General features: G+C 36.3%; 1 protein-coding gene across 1 annotated transcript in view; it reads right to left on the bottom strand.

Annotated features, from left to right (window-relative positions):
- Nucleotides 1–17,211, bottom strand: part of SLC38A6 (solute carrier family 38 member 6) — a 44,746-nt gene that overhangs the window by 23,732 nt on the left and 3,803 nt on the right. The window contains exons 4-6 of the mRNA XM_074908828.1: nt 14,939–14,991; nt 12,083–12,122; nt 1,068–1,146 (exon numbers count right to left, since the gene is read on the bottom strand). Coding sequence (XP_074764929.1) covers nt 1,068–1,146; nt 12,083–12,122; nt 14,939–14,991 — 172 coding nt within the window. The remainder of the gene's footprint in view (nt 1–1,067; nt 1,147–12,082; nt 12,123–14,938; nt 14,992–17,211) is intronic.

Below are 17,211 nucleotides of genomic sequence, written 5' to 3'. Positions count from 1 at the left end.
TGATGACTACCACAGCTGCAAAAGATACAGCAGCAGACTAAAAATGACAAATACACACAAAACATAATAGTTACAAAAAAACACAACAACAACAAAAAAAGCCTGTTACTAAAAACATATTATTGCAAGGGTCAGGAGGGCAGAATGACAGAGTGCAAGATTACCACCACACTTCATTTCTCAAAGTGTTCTTTATAAAATGGAATGACAAAATATAAGATGAACTGCAGTACCTTTTAAAAAAATAATTACAAACTTAAAATTCACCCACAACATTCAGGAATAATACATGCATCACACGGCCTTGAGACAATTTCACCACATTTTAATCCACAGAAAGTGTTGAGCTCAAAACATCTGAAAACAGCAGTTTGGAAAAACAGCAGTAACACAATCTAAGATACACTGTTATGAATGACAGCAACACTGGAACAACTCAAACAAGATACTCCGTGATGAAGCTGCAACGTTTGTCTTAGCACAGGCAGAGATTTCTTGCGACAGTTCTGATAGAATTCTGAGGCATTCGCTCCTTACACACAGCTTTATAGCTCAACTGCAAAGAACAATTTCTTTACTGGGAGCCAAGTTAAGGAATTATAAACCAAGTCTGGAAACCTGGCATTTTTCCCAAGACAAGTCCAATTACTGAAGCAAGACAACAAAATGTTTAAATTTAAATATCTGCCAGTTTTTGTACTGTGGTTTTGAAATATGTGAAGTGATAACATGACAGCAGTTTAAATGTTTCTCCTCCTCTCCCTCCTGTCCCCTCCTGCTTCCCCTTTTAAATTTTTACAGAAGGGAGATTTCTGTAGATGGAGTTTTGCCACTGACTTTAAGGTCGTCTGATGGGAAATTGCTACGAGGAAAGAATCATGCTCTGTGTGTGTGTCCTGCAGAAGGCTTGCACATGCCAAACACATTTCATATTCCAAGAACTCCTGTAAATAACTAATTTTTTTAGCATGTGAGACTGGAGAGAAATGTCAGTACCCATCTCCTTCAGCTGTCCTGAACCACTTTCTTCAAGAGGAGTACAGAATGTATGAAGCATTTTTCCTTACCCACTCTCGTCTCCACTTAAGAATCCCGCAACAGCACCAGGAAGTTCAGACTTAACAATTAAAAGATAAGATGACATAGCTGCAAACAGAAGCAGAACAGATTTAGTAGAGGAACACCAGTATCTCTGATTGTAACAATTAGCACGGCTTAACCAGAGCGGTTACGACTGGAACATCTCAGCTATATATTAGACACCATGGCACCAGAATCAGAATTTATTTTCTCATATACTTCCTTTAAAATTAGCTGCAAATCCCTGAGTATTGTACTGATGTTAGCTAATGCCTCCAAAGAGACCATTACGATGTGAGTCTTGAAACAAGGAAAACATAATCCAAAGGACTAAAAAGCAAAACAATATAAAATATAGGCATGACCTTTTACCTGGAAATACAGACCTACAGGCTAGAGACAAACTACAAGGCCACTACTCCTTCCTCTTTACTCTTTATAGGACATTGTTAATGATAAGAGTAAATAATATGATTTGTTCCTATCAATACAACAGGTTTTTTTAAAGACTCAGTTTTTAGTGTTGTTCAATAGCTGTCATACTAAATAAATACATGACAGAAATTGGAATTGAAAGGGTTTTTATATACTGCATGGTTTGGCCATTGGAAGTAAGGGGATTATCAGTGACAGATCTCCGCTTCTCATGCTAAACCCACCACCAAGATCATCCCAACAACACCACCAAGTGCAAAACTATACAGGAACTGCAAATCAGAAGATAAATTGCTAGTTACTCTTATAGGAGTGTCAAGTTGAAATTAAGCATTTATAATTCTATTCAGAAGAAAGCAATGATGCATACACACAAATCCAAAAGCTATTTCATTGTATCACTTTTCTCCTTTACTATATAAAATGATCAAAGGCATAAACAAAAGGGGTTTTTAATTACACCTTATACTAACCTAATACCTTCACATACTGTTCATGTCACCTTTTTCTTTTACATAAGCAGCAAGCACTTGTATAAATCAAGAGAACATCAGAGAGTTACTCAAAAAAAATACCAAGCTTTTCAAACAGCTTCAAGGAATATCAAAGCCTATATGAAACTAATTTTCACCCTTCAGCAGCAAGTAATTTTAATAATGTGCTGACAAAAGTTTAAAACTTCACAAAAATTCATCTGTTCTATTCAAATTTTACTGTACTATATTCAGTAATTATTTAGAATTTTACCATGCTGTACTTAATTAGTGTTTAAAAATTAAAACATAGATTTTAAAAATGTAAACCAGCAAACTTCCACAAGATGAATTTTCAATAAGTTTGTGGAGTTTTTTTCAAAAGGAATGTTTTGAACTATAAAAAACCCATGTGGACTCAGACATTGTTGTACTACAGCAGTTAATGTTAAATTCTGAAGAAAGGTAATGTGGTCTCTATGTAAAGAGAGTGATTTCTATTAAATACAAAGTGACATCTACCTACCGCAAGGTTAAATTAAAACCATTTGGTAGGTCACTAAATAAGGAAATACTCACTTCTTATAATTAAAACCTCTGTTTTTTCCAATATTCAAGTATAGTTCCCTGTTGACGTGTAGCTGTTGATTGTGTCTGGCAAGGTATTTATCTGCTGTCATGATTTTACTCCATTTGCTTACAACAAAATGAAGATTCAACCACAGAGACCCTTACAGCATGCATATTTCTAAATCACCAGAATTTGTAAGTAAATTAACATAATTTCTCATACTAAGCTACAGGCAGATGCACCCTAAGCAAAGACAGATTTTTAAAAAATTAAGCAGGAGGAGGTAAAGAAGGAAAATTCCTCTAAATTATAGTTCAACTTTATTTATCCATTAGCCTTCTTTCTTGTATTATAAAATACTTTATACACAAGCAAGTCAAGATTTTCATACGTTTATGTTCTTCAGAAAGATTAAAAAATTAGTTCTTTTGCAGCCTCAGCTGCAGAAAGCTTCAAATTAATTTCCAGATCAGATTTCCTCCTAATATGCAATCTGTCACTCTTCCCTTGCATTCCTATTAGCCTCTGGCTAATCATTTGATCACTTATCCTTTGTTGTACGCTTACTCTTTGTTTTTAAAAGAGGAGTCCTATTTCACTGAATTCCACTCCCAAGTAGGGAACCAATCATGCACCAAGAAACTTGCACATGCTAAACATTTGTATGCATCTTTCTTCCTTTCTCTGGACATATGGGAAACAATCTCACATAGTAGGATTTTTTTTCCTCAGTTTATATTCTCTTGTTTGTTTTCAGAAGATGAAAAAAATATTTTTATTTATATCCTGATGGTTAGATAAAACACGAATTCCACACATAAACCTGAGCAGGACACCCATGCTAAATACAGTTTTAAAAGTCAAATCCTGATTTTTCTTCACTTACAAACACAGTTGTAATTCTCCTCACGAGCAACAGCTCCTTGTGGCTTTACTCAGCATGAAAGAAGAGACACTAACCACTGTATAACTCTGAAACACACTACAAAGTGAGCGAAGAACATTTGTTTGTTTTTTAAAGCTAAAACCAAAACAGCAAAGCATCTTCAAAAAGGGCAGAGTAACCTGAAAAAATTCTCTCAAGTAGGAATAAAGTGCATACAGTACGATAAACAAAGAGTCATATATCCTTTGCTCCAAATAAGAAATTTTACTTAACTTCCCTGGCGCCCGTCACGATCGAAGCCATGCCAAGTTATATTGTAAAAATTAAATGTCAGCTACCCTTGGCAGTCTTAATGTACAACGGAAGGAAGAGATTACACCGTCACAATGCTCAACTGTGACATAAGTGAACACAACAAAAAGCATACCTTGTGCTTTGATTTATTCCACTTTGAAATACTGACTTCCTCTGTCATTTAGAAAATCATTCCAATGTTTTAATGGCTAACTTTTAAGGCACCTTTTATCATATGTAATAATTACAATGAACATACATTCATCTTTAGATGAACGTACTTTAAAAAAAAAAAAAGTGTCAGAAGCAACGTTCCCCTCAGAGTTCACCCCCCTTGCATGCACACAGTATGAGAGCGCAGAACTTACAGCTCTCGCAATCCAGTCTCACTCCCTAAATTGAAAGTGTTATGTTTTCTTGGTCTCAGCTTCTCTTTGCAACATGAGACATCTATCTTTAGCACTGCATGAGACAGATTTCCTGCAGAACGAATGGTGTACAATGATGTCGTTTGAGGCTTTAGCAATATACCAATGCAACAAGTGCTGAACTACATGAGCAATCTTCATATGTTGCTTCCTTATTTTCAGGTCCTGAATTTGCATTATTATTTTTAAATAATTTTCAATATGCACTAAGAGCTACTTGATGGAGAACCAAGCAGGTCTGAACTTCTCAATGGGCCTTGACACAGAAATGCCATAAAACAGTATATAGCAGAAATTAAAATGATATTACTACTTTATTATTCAGTCTTACCACTGTCTTGAAAGCAGTAAGAAATTATAATCTTAAAATACAAATCACTTTGCCATGTTCTAAAAACTTGGTATTAGCTCTTTAACAGAAAAAAAAAAAAAAAGATGTTTGTTAAAATATGAAATAGGCTACTTCCTTTACACTTTCATTATTATAGTTTGTAGCCAACATGAGATATGACTCTTTATAAATAAACACATTGTGCATACATTATTCAGAATGTCCTTATTGTGCGAAAATATTGTTTAATACTGAGCATATGTGCCCCTGCCTGAGAAAACGTTAGTGCTGGGTAAAATGGGAAGCCAAGGCTATGTTTTTAAATTAGTCCCAAACTACCTTTTCTGAGGTAGTCCAATCTTAAAAGCAAATGTGAGGGGCTTTTTGGTTACCAGGAAAAGAAGTGTAACTTTTTCTTATTATCCTACCCAAAAAAGGATCAATTGCTTAAGTCCACAGTAATGATGCAAGAGAATATGTACATTAAACTTATGTGTAAACATATCATTTATTCCTTCCTTAGAAAATGGGTGGTGATAAATCCCTTAAAATCATTTAATTGAAGAGACTGAATCTAACTCTTTGGTTAGTTTTTCCTCATCTACCACAGTAGCTGCTCATATTAGAGCGCTATAAAGACGTCTTGCATTATTAAGCACTACTCAAAAATGGAACCAAGCTATGCTCCAAACTTGACAAGGAAGAGACAGGGGGCTGGGGAAAAGCAGACTCTATCAATATAGCCACACTAGCACTTTAGCTCCCACTTAAAAGGGATGCTGATCTGTGAGTCAGGACAAGTAGATAGAGCAATCTTGATCCTCATCTGGGGAATACCAGATAAGACAGATTCCTCAACAAATGCCTACAGATAATTAAAGCACATGAAAATGCTTGTAACTCTCAACCTGTAAAGAGTTCAGTCAGTAAGATCCCTGTTTTTCCCAAAATACTGAGAAGATTAGAGGCTGAAAGACAGAAATAGCAGAATAAACACTACCAGTCAACTGCACACTCCAGCCCAACCAAGCTGGATCTTTCATAGCAACTGAATGTGACAAACCCCTCTGGGCTTGTGTCTCCCTTTGCTGTTTATGGAGGTTGTTTAAAATTGAATCTGTCCTAATCCAAACAACATGACAAAGTTAAAAAGGAAAGCAGGGAAAGATGTCAAGAAAAAAAATGAAACTAGAGAGGATTTTGGGCAAGCTCCCATTTTTCCTGTCAAAGAATTAGAATGGAATAGCAAGATAGGAAGTACTTCAGTGTTGCACTGAGCTCCTCCTAAGTAATTCGAACTGTGGAAACATGAGGAATGATGCACGGATGCCACTGAAAACCATCACCTGTTTCAGTCCTCACATCATAGGGCCTGAAGAGCATGCTCTTTTGTTTTCATTTTGCAATGAATACCCCACATACTCGATTTTAAGAAGTCTCCCAATTATTTGATGCATTGTTTTTAGTATTTCTTCTTAGTGGAAGCTTAAAAACTGAAAAAAATTGTTGGGATCATTTGTCTGCTTTTAAATGCAGATTGGAGATGTAACACTTGTGCATATGGAGAAATTCTGAGAACAGAAATAAGTTGTCAACTTTTTCGCTAGTCTTCACATTATGGACACTCGCACTGATGAATTTCTGCTCCCCTGCTTCCCTTTTCTTCTAACTTTAGCTTTTATCTGAATTATTCTGGGACTTACCTATGGCAAGCTTAAAAAAAATCCTTCTTAGTCTACTGGGAACACATGTGCAGCAGACTTATTTTGGTAAAACTTCACTAGTTTACAGTTATGGTAATAAAACAGAATTACACTGTTCTCTTGTTTTCTACACAGCTCATCGTATATTCCATTTTGAACTATAGCTGCAGGTTGGAATTTTTGTTGTTTTTTTTATTTAAAGCAAGCAATATTCTTTACAATATCAAACCTTCCAACAACCATGCACTGCCATACAAAAACACAAAAGCATGGGTCATCAATTGTTAAATTAGTACAGGAGCTGACAAACCTGCCCTTAATTAAGGCAGCTCTGCACTGGAAATCCTCACTTGGAATTGGTAAGGATAATTAGTCTTTCAGGTCAAAAGCAAACTGCACTGTGAAAACAAACATTCAAGTTTGTTTGAAAACAGAATTAGATTTCCCATGCTTAAAGGAAACTCAGTAATTTCTTAAGGTATTAACAAAGCAGGTTTCAGCATGTAGCAAGCTGTATTTTATTCCTCCATGATTTGCAGCATTCATTTATTTTCAAAGTTGGTAGAGTACTGTACTCCAATTACAAAAAGATTACCCCTGCTCACCCTCCACATTCTCAAAAACTTATTTGGTCCATTTAAATTTGAGAGAAATTTTGCAGATACTATTAAAACTAAATTTCAGAATGGATGAACTCTGGGGAAAAAAAAAACAACCCACACCACAAAGTAATTTGCAAAGCAAAAATGCCCAATTAACTTGATAAAACAAGGTCTTTTTTTTTAATCCATGCCCACCATTGAGAAGTACTGACACACAGAGAGCACACATATAACCCCTTCCCCTGCAAATCCATAAGTTAAATATTTCACTGTTTACCTCACACAAAAATAGGGGGGTGTGGGATGTGAAATAAAGGCTGGAGGCTCCCGAGGCGGGCGGCAGCTCTGCCGGGAAGGCAGCCCCGGGTGTGTGCGGCCGGGCCAGGCCAGCAGATGGTGGTGCGAGAGCTGTTATTTAAATACATGCTTTTTCCCGTGGTTACGCCTCCTGATTTACTTCGGGAAGCTTGAAAAATATGAACTATGTAACTACATATTTAGCACGTATGACATTTACAGCATGGTTTCTGTGTATTGTCTGTCACGTTGACTGTATTAACAGGCCATAAAATCCAGCTCAAGAACTGAATCTCCCATCAGAACTAATCCTGTAACTTCTATTTACTGCCTATAGCATTCAGGTAGAACTGAGGATAAAACAGCGCTCCAGGGATACAGAACAATCTTTTTTCCTCATTACTTACTCTTACAAAGAAGAAAAATGTGTACCTTTGAGGACATGTTAATTGCAGAACACTGAAACAAATCCACGAGCACCAGTTACAGAAATTACACTCAAATAAACTGTATTTATACTAGAAAGCAAATAATTCTTTGCAAAATTAAGATAGCTGTCTGGAAAGCTCAGTTCCAAACAGTGACTGCAATGATCATTTGGGTACAAGCCAGGACAGGCTAGTTACTCACACTGATCCACAGCATGAGATTTCCCCTGTGTATCTCAGCCTATCGAAATAAATTGAAAAAAATAAAAGCCTGGTGCAAAAAATCCTCACATAGACCACCTATGCTACATGGCTGTACTGCAGGTTCTACTGTTGCACTTAATCCCACTGCTAATAAATTTTAAATAATTAAACTCATGTTCTCAGCAGTTTCAATTTATGTCTCTGTGTATCACAGCTACCAGGCCCTCTGGGCCCGGCCGTATCTCCCTACAGCAGTGACCTTCAGCTGATACCAGCCCGCAGCCCAGAGCTGTATGCTGTAAAACTCTCCTCATACTTCCTGCTAGACCTCAATGCTGAAGATTTGTTAGTGTTGGCAACAGCCTGGGAGCTGCTCTTGTGCAATGCTTTATTGTGTTTGCCTCCATTTTTCCACCAGCCTTGCTAAAATAATTCCTTCTGTAACTTCATTACATGTGCTTTGAGGTTCCTAACTGATCTTCTCTTGCCCACATGGCTGTGGAGTGTCCTCCTTTTCAGTCACGTCCACAGACAGGACAATGCCAGGAGGAAGAATTCCTGTCTTCCTTCCCCTCTTCGAAAAAAAGCTAGGAAGCTCCCAGAACTTCCCTGGCAGAAGAGGGGGAAGGGCTGCACAATGCCGAGCCACAGCTTTGGCCCACTGTGCCTCATCCATCACTTCCTAGAAGCACAACGCTATTAAAACAATAGCAGGGACTCCATCCAACTCCAGTCGCTCCCGGGAAGGATTACAAAAAGAGCCAGCAGAGCATGTAACAGTGTTTTCAATAGCAGCCTGCCTCACTCCTACACCTCCAGGCGTACGTCGTCCCCAAGGGCCCTCTCTCATCTCAGAGGGCACGTGACAAGATCTGACAACCTTCAAGATCATCTTCTGCATAGCAGGCAAGAAATGGACCTGTGGAAGATCACTCCTCTTAGGGACATGGGTGGAAAGGAAAGGGTCAGGAGGAGTGGATGAACAAAACAGCAGCCTGGCACATGCAATTTGACAATTTCCTTTCTAGTGTCTAGTTTGCAACCCCATAAACACACTAACTAGCTTCTTCCAAACAAGGCAATCCACATGTAACTAATCACTAGTTATTTAAAGGGCTGCTGGACTGGGCTAAAATACTGACAAATAGAACAATACAAAAATTAGTAGCACTGACCAATCCATTCAACCTTTTGGTTTCACTTTATTAACAAACATCTGTATTGCAAGACCAAATACATATTGATAGAAGGAAAGCTAAGCAAATATTCTCAGTTTAATCACTCTAAGCTCAGAATTCATATATGTTCTATAAAGTCTTTAAGTCACAGTAATTAAGGTGACCTTAATTTACACTGGGCTAATACCAAATTAATGCATTATTCTGATGCATCCTCAGTTAATCCTTGGTACTTAAATGGAATTTGGTATTTGATTAGTGTTATTTGGATTAACGTAACACAAAGTGTTCCAAGAGATGATTAAAACTCTGCAGGAAAGTTTAGCACTCGTGTTAAGAAATAGATGTTAAAATTCCAAGCAATGTACTTTAAATCAATTTTTTTTTAACATTTTAAATTCCAAATTTGACCAACCAGTGCTTCCCTGGAGCTGCAGAACAATTATTTTTTTTTCCCTTTGGGTATGCTGCTAGCAAAAATTCAACTCCCCGATTTACACAAATCCATAATCATATGCAATTAGGATATCAAATTCAAATTTGCACTTTAAAGACTCTTCTTAAAAAAAAACCACACAAGATGACAAATTGGAAAGCAGAACCACATTAAAATTATTACTAAAAAGCTCTCTCCACCCCAAATGAATGTGAATCACTTACACACCTAAATTATTTTTAGAAGTGATCAGACCAAACTTTAAAAAAGCCCAGACTAGATGCTGATAATGGCAATAACCCAAGTAAAGTTGCTTATTTTAATCACAAACCATCATTCATTTTCTCATGCTCTCCAATCACTTTTGAAATAAGATACTGTATGATGCAATATATGCAGGACTGATGATGGAGTAAGTAACAGAAAACAATGTTATTTTTAGCCTTGCTCTGAAATTAAAGATGTTGAAAGAGCCTGGACATCTGCCCAACAGGCACAGTGCTGCTGGTTCCTTCAAACAGACAGAAAAGCAGAAAGAGGGGAACACCTACCAAACCACACCAAGGGCAGAACCTAAGTTTTACACTTAATTCCAGCATGGTTCCCATTTAAGACAAACTATGCTCCACAATTTCACTACTCCCATGTAAAATCTGCAGAAGGACCAGAAAGAAGAAATGCATAGAAAGAAAATAATTTTTCTTGAAGAGTCAAGGTTCTGTTAGAGGTAAAGAGAACTCTTCATTGCTTTTTTTTTTTTTTTTTTTAAGAGCCTGTTAGCCTACAGTACAGTCATCTTCAAAGATGATTCCTGACACAGTGCTGCTCTGCTGACTTGGACTGCAGCATCACAGGACTCTGCCAAAGGCAGTTGTTAAGGAGAGAAATAACACAGCTGGGAGCTCTGTTCCCAAACAGAAATCTAAATACTAAACAGAAGCTGTGACAGCTCCTTGCAATGACACTACAATACATCTTCTGTATGGCAGAAGCTGCCAAGGAGGCCCAACTTGCAACCTGTGTTTTCACAGACCTCCCTTCCTCACAGACTGGGGCATGCTTAGGTACCACTAACGGATTCGGAGAAGGAAAGTCAGCTTTCTCTTTTCAGTGCACTTTAAGCTAAGGAATCTTTGCAAGCAAATATACTGGATGCATGAACCATCTCAATGAAAGATATTGCCCTTGCAACCAGAAGAACCAAAACAAAGTTTCATGAAAATGAGGTCATTAAAAATATTTGAAAGAGGAGTTTCAACTTGCAGAAGTCTACTTTTAACTAGTTAAACAGAAAACCACTGGTTGGCAAACCAGGCCTGACTTGTTGGCAGAGAAGGCCACTGCAGAAGGAGGAATAAGCAGTTTGATAATATCCAGCATGCACCAATTAGGGGCTCTACAGTTACTGAGCTGAATTTTATTAAAAATGACACAGAGAAGGTTATGAACTGCTATGAGGAAGAAATGAGAGTCGTATTTCCTTTGACCACAGAGTCTTGTACACAATCCCAGAGTCTCCAGAACCTGTACTGTGTAACCCTCCTTTCTCTAGTACTGTTGATTTAGAGGTCCACTCAAACAGGAAAGGAAATGAAAAAATGTGTTCATTACTACAGAACATCCTCTAAAACCTGTATGAATAAATAATCCTTAATCATGGAATTAATATGTTCATTCCTACCTTAAATTAATGCTTGGTTTTTATAGCCATTTCAATTAGGCAGTTTTTATTACTGGAGCTTTTAGTGTAAGAAGAGATTCCAATTTTATAAAAGCAGTTACTCAGTCTAGTTCTAGGTCTCTACATAGTGACAAAACCCAGCAATCACCGAATTATCTGGACTCAACAGGTAATCCTAAAGGCAAGAAGAGCAGCACTGGAAGGCTGTTTCCTTCTGTCAATGTATGTGAACATGTATCTTCTTGGGGGTCAGGGACAGAGAAGAGGAACTTCCACATAATTCCCTCGTCTAAAAGAAATTATCTAAAACAATTGCAGCCCCCCAAATTTAAAATTGTTCTGTTAAATAATATCTACTTTCAGACAATTAATTTCTAAGGGCACTAGTTAGCAACTGTAAAATATTTGAACATACTGAGCAAGACTAACTGCTTAGGCGATTTTTTTAATACAAAGACCACTAGTGTTATTTTATTATGTCATGCACCAAGGAAGGCAAAATAAGAGCAATGTAACTGGACAGCCCAGAATATGACAACATAGACTATCGGCCCACATGATTGAAGTCAGCAAACTAAACACTACCCTCGCAGACCAAGGTATTGAGCTAACAAAAAGCTACCATTAATAACAAACATATAAAACTTCATGGTTAAGTAAACATTGTTACACAATCACTAAAACACATAAGCAAGTTCCAACGGCAAAAGGCAAAACACATGATATGATAAAACGTAGCTACCAGATGCAAATGTATGGAACACTGGAGAGGAGATTATGCTTCGTCAGCCCCTTCTAATTAGTCATGCCAGCTACAATGGATGTGCTCCACATCCTGTGATGCAGTATGAGGCATACAATCCAACCTCCGTAAGTGCCCCCATCTACCCCACAACTAGCATGATCACATAAGCCTTTTCTTTAACTTTTCTGTCATTTTAATCAGTCCCTTAAGAACGCTTTCATTTAATTACTGCCTTTGGTGTTTGTGGAGCTTTGTAGACTGTAGAGGTTATACTCCACTCAGTTAATATTGAGCATATGAAATTTCTTACCTCCAATATTCTGGATAATTATTGTAGTTGCAACAAGGACCTATAAAAAAAATTGATTTCTTTAGAAAGAGTAAGGGTAACTAAAATCGTATGTCTGTTGCAGTCATAAACCACATATGTATTATCTTAAACAGACCAGATGTAGAAGCGATAACTAGTACTGAAAGGCATCTTCTCTTTCCTGAAGAGTTTAACACATGGAAACCAATGCAATCTAAAATGAATACAAAAACAAAAAATCTCCCTGAAAATCATTCTCAGATTACAAAACAAGTGAAGCCTGTTCTGCAGAAGATGACTTTAAAAAAAGAAAACAAAAATCACTGAAAACATGTAAGTGCATTCAGATAGACATTGAGAGAGCTCAAATGAAAACAATCATTCACCTCTGAAAAGACAATCAGACAGCAGGGATTTATACAAGCTACTACCTCACTCCAAAAAACCTGAATATTTTTAACTGTCATGAATGTCATTATTCTTTTAAACTTGTAACCTAGATAGACTTTTCTTTAGTATTTGTGATTATTCATACTGGACTGATACAAAAATTTAAATAATCACAGACTATTATTTGTCTGAATCCAAAGAATTAGCTTCTAACTGAAAAAAAACTAAAAGCATCTAAAGTTTTCCCAGTGTTTTCAGATTACTTCTAAAAGAGTACAATCATCTAGTAGAGTTTTTCTTTTTACCCGCTGCTGCTTTTGATGTAGCAGGACCTTCCCACGAGTGCTACTATTAAGTCAACTTGGAAAAAATTAAGTCACAGTTATAAGAATAAAACCAGATTTGTACTTTTGAATAAAATCCAAAAACAGAGTTGCCATTTTTTCAGTTGATCAGCTAGAAAATCATATCAAATTTTAAACAACTTCAACGTCAGTTCAAAAGTCACTGGGTCAAAGGAAAAAAAAAAAAAGAAAAAAAGGATGGTATCTTGGAATTTGCCATAGATAGAAACAAATACTTCATGCCTTTGGAAAAGGAGAATCAGCATTTTTCCAGCAGCAGAAAATCTCCATTCTCACAAATCTCAGAAAAATATATTTGACAGGAAATAACTATAATGTTGAATAACTGCTCTACTTCAAAAGCAGTTAACCAATAGTTTACTGCCAACCAAAGATGCCCATTCAAGTAAGATCCTACAGCAGTCTGTCTATACCATTAGCAAATGACTCGGGTGAGGGAAAGTACTACACTGAAGAAAAAAAAAAAGCCACCTGTGCCTGACTGAAGAGCATAGTACCAGACATGTTCTATCTAACATATAGGTAATAATTGCATTTCTTGTCACTGTCAAGTTCTCAGCCAGCTTACTGTGTTCTGTTTTGCAGGCAAATTTTAAGAAAGGTGTATAAATATCAAAGATACTTCAAGAGGGAAAGATAAGTGTTCCAGAAAACATCAGTTCATTAGGAAAGCTTGGCGAACTTTGGTTATTTATTTTACCAAAACAACAGCTTCCCAAGCTCGAAATATTCCACTGCTCTCCATGCATACTGAAATTACAAGACCAGATGATTTTTAGCCCAAATTATTTAAACTTAAAATTATGGAGAAGTACAGTAAGGAGAATAAAACAACTACTGATGTTGACTACACAGTGAAGTTGTGAAATCTCCATTTAAGCTTTTAAAAAACAGATTAGACAAATATCTGCCATGATGTATGTTTTGCCCTGCTTTCAGAGCAAAGGCATACTACATCACATTTTACTATCTCCTTAAACTCTAACATTTCTACGACTTCTGCCTTTGATGGCTTGTGGTTAATGTGTACTGAACAGCTCCTATAAGAAATTAAAATTATTTCATACTTTGAGAATGTCAAGGTTTATTATCTCTTGAGGTTGATCACATCTTAACTTCAATCAATAAGTATTGATCCTCACACACTATACTTATATCTGTTTATTAATGCTAATGGACGTCCTATCTAATAGCTCAGATTTAATTCCCAGTTACATTAAAACAGAAGAAATTAGACCCAAGTCTGTTAAGCAGAATACATTTTCAAAAAATTTACATTGCTTCAGTAAATCATTAAAATCACACTTCTGTGTGGTAAAATCTGCTTTTAGTATCGTGTAACACAGAGCATCAAAGTCCTAACATTAAGTGTGCAGTATTCACAAGTAGTATCTCCTGTGCACACAGTATTAGGGGACAATGTTGTCTGTTAGGAGAAATGGATTCAGTACACATGACTAAAAAGGCATGTCTTACATCTTTATTATGCTTATACCAAAAATGCTTAGTTTGCTGGTGTTTTTGGTATTTTGGGGTTGGTTTTTTTTTTTTAAATCATGAGATAAAAAAAACAGGAAACATTCATCTGTACACTTTACTAAAATAAAAAAATTAACATGCATTAAACATACTCTAACATTCTTATTGTGGAAACTACATGAAAGGCAAACACTTATCTTGGATCTCTATTAAATGCTAGAACACCAACAGTAAATCAACTTACCTGTCTCTTAAAAGTTTACAGTAGAGGTACAATGGGCTGTTAACAAACCTGAAATGCATCTCTGAGCCAACCTGACAACAATGCCAGTGAGCATTTGTACGTACAACTAAAAAATGAACAACACTGACAAGAAAGTAGCAGAAAAATCTTGCATTTACAGAATGTCTGTTTTACAGTTACCTAAAGTTAGGGCTTCCACAAACCAGACACACTAACTGAAATGTAGCAAAAAGCTTCAGAATGTAATAGCTTTTTCAGTATACTAGGACATCAATAATTATACTACTTGTTCCATTTCTATCTCTTTACTACGCAAAGAACAGTTGCTTATCGGAAGCATAAGACCAAGAAAAAAAATACACAGGTAGAAATAAATACCTTTCCAGTTGATCCAAATGCAAACAGGCCAAGGTCTTCATAAGAAGTGACAGCTGTTAGTAAGGAAAAATAAAGCTAAAATATTTCTAACTTCAAAAATCACTTGAAAGCACGAGTTTAGCCTTTTTTCCCTTTTTAATTTAACATAATTTGGGACAGAATTAAAAAAGTATTTATAGTATTTCTTATTTACAAAATAGCTTTTATATACACCGGTACTCCTGCTACAAAATACAGCTGTGCTCAGCAAATCAGAGACTCTCCAGAAAAAAATCAATTTAATATTAAAAATAGTAATATCTTTGAAATAATAATACATTAATGGAAAATTGCCTTCTCTCAAATATTTTTCGAAGTGATACCATAGGTGCAGAATTCTGAAATTAGCCTCAACAATTAGATATACGATATTCCCGTATTTTATTTGTTAAAGGAGTACACTTTTTTAAAAATGAAGACAACAAACAGAGGATCTATTCCTATGACTGCAAACATCAGTCAGCACCTTGCCAGCTTGTAAAAATTTGCACTATTTATTTTCAAGTGAGCTGAAGGTAAACACTTTCCTTGGTCTAAATCTATTATTAAAACAACAAAACAAAACACACCAAAGCAAACCCCAAACCAAAACAAAAATCCTGCCCTCACCTGCACCTGACTTACATGATCACATTAAAATAGCCTGTGGTTTCCTGTATGCTTTTGTTGAGTTTTAGCTGAAGCTCACTTCTAATATTGCTGGTAACTCAAACCAATCCGTTCTCAGAAAGAAGGCAGTCATATTAAAGTCTTTCATTGTTGCTCTATATTTTGTTATTAGAAACTCAAGCGGTATCAAAAAGATGAAAGTTTTCTGAGAAATACCACTCAATTTCTCAGTATATAATAAAACAGTCCGCAGCTGTAAATGCCTCAAAGGGTAAAATTAATCTCAAACCTACATAATTTTATTGTTACACTTGCCTTCTCTCCCTTAGTTCTACTCGGTACACCGCTGCTTCTGCTCCTGTCACATCTTAATTTAGGGCCTAGCCCTGCAATTTGAGCTGCTGGGGGCAGACCTTCACACCTGAGTGAAGTCCCACTGAAGTAAATGAAACAAGACATGGGAGACACAGGCGGTTCCCGGGGATCAGATGATGGGACTGGAGCCTCAGATTGCCAACTGCCCAGGCTTAGGTGCTTTTATTTCACTGAAGTTCTGCACAAAATCAGATCAATGCTCCGAAGGGGAAAAAAAAAAAACAACAAACACCAAACTCCATTAATTTTCTCATAGGATTTCACATTCTGCTCTACTACTGACACCAATAAGTTATGACAAAATTAAATGAGCCAGTCAGCTCTCAGCATAAACCTGGAACAATCTCTTACATCTGCCGTTACACTGATACAAGTTATAAAGAGATATAATTAAACAAGAAGAATGTCTTAATAGATTTTATCCTGTATTTTTCTTAGATTACTATCTATAAATAAGTTGTTGATTACAAGAAAAAAAATAGCATTTTACAAGGCCATCTCCAATGGGATCAAACAAATCAGCAAAATGTTAAACATATTTAGGAGATAGCTGTTTTTACCACATGGGAACAAATAAACAAACACACACACGAGGAGTTACCACGAAAGAGAATAAAATCTTCCACACAATACCAAAAAAGCAATATGAAACCTTGGAATATTTTCTATAGTAGCCCCCTTTCTCTAATCAGTTTAGTCCTGTGAACACTGGGAAGCCCTATTACTTAATCACAGAATATATGGAACAAAATATTAAGCACAATTGATATAAACAAGTTCTGCCTGACTGTCATGATTTCTTTCACATTATTAACACTAAATGGAAACTATCCATTTAAACACAAACTGAAATTGGCAAGTATAGTAAGAGCAACAGACTAACTCATAAAATAAAAATAAAATAAAAAACACAAGAAACTTTAAAGTACATCCCACTTAAATTCCCAATTCCTCTGCTTTCCAGAGTAAGCTTAGCCTTTGTCAGCATAAACCCCAAAACAACAAAGGTGGTACTGAATTAACACAGAGAAAACACTGACTAAACTAACCCAAATCTAACACTTGACACTTGGGAATATTTTTTTTGCTGACCTTTCTGGTCTACACAAGTAATTTGATTTTGTCAAAATCCAGATCAACATCATTTAAAATGGAAGGTACTTCTTTATTTTTAAACTACAACTAAAATGCCTGTGCTTAATAAATCCTGGTCTCTGGTTAAAATGGAATATTAGAGTTTCCTTTTCAGA

The sequence above is a fragment of the Athene noctua genome, chromosome 6 (assembly GCF_965140245.1).
Source record: "Athene noctua chromosome 6, bAthNoc1.hap1.1, whole genome shotgun sequence".
In the NCBI taxonomy this organism is placed as follows: domain Eukaryota; kingdom Metazoa; phylum Chordata; class Aves; order Strigiformes; family Strigidae; genus Athene; species Athene noctua.
This window is presented reverse-complemented; position numbering and strand designations above follow the sequence as displayed.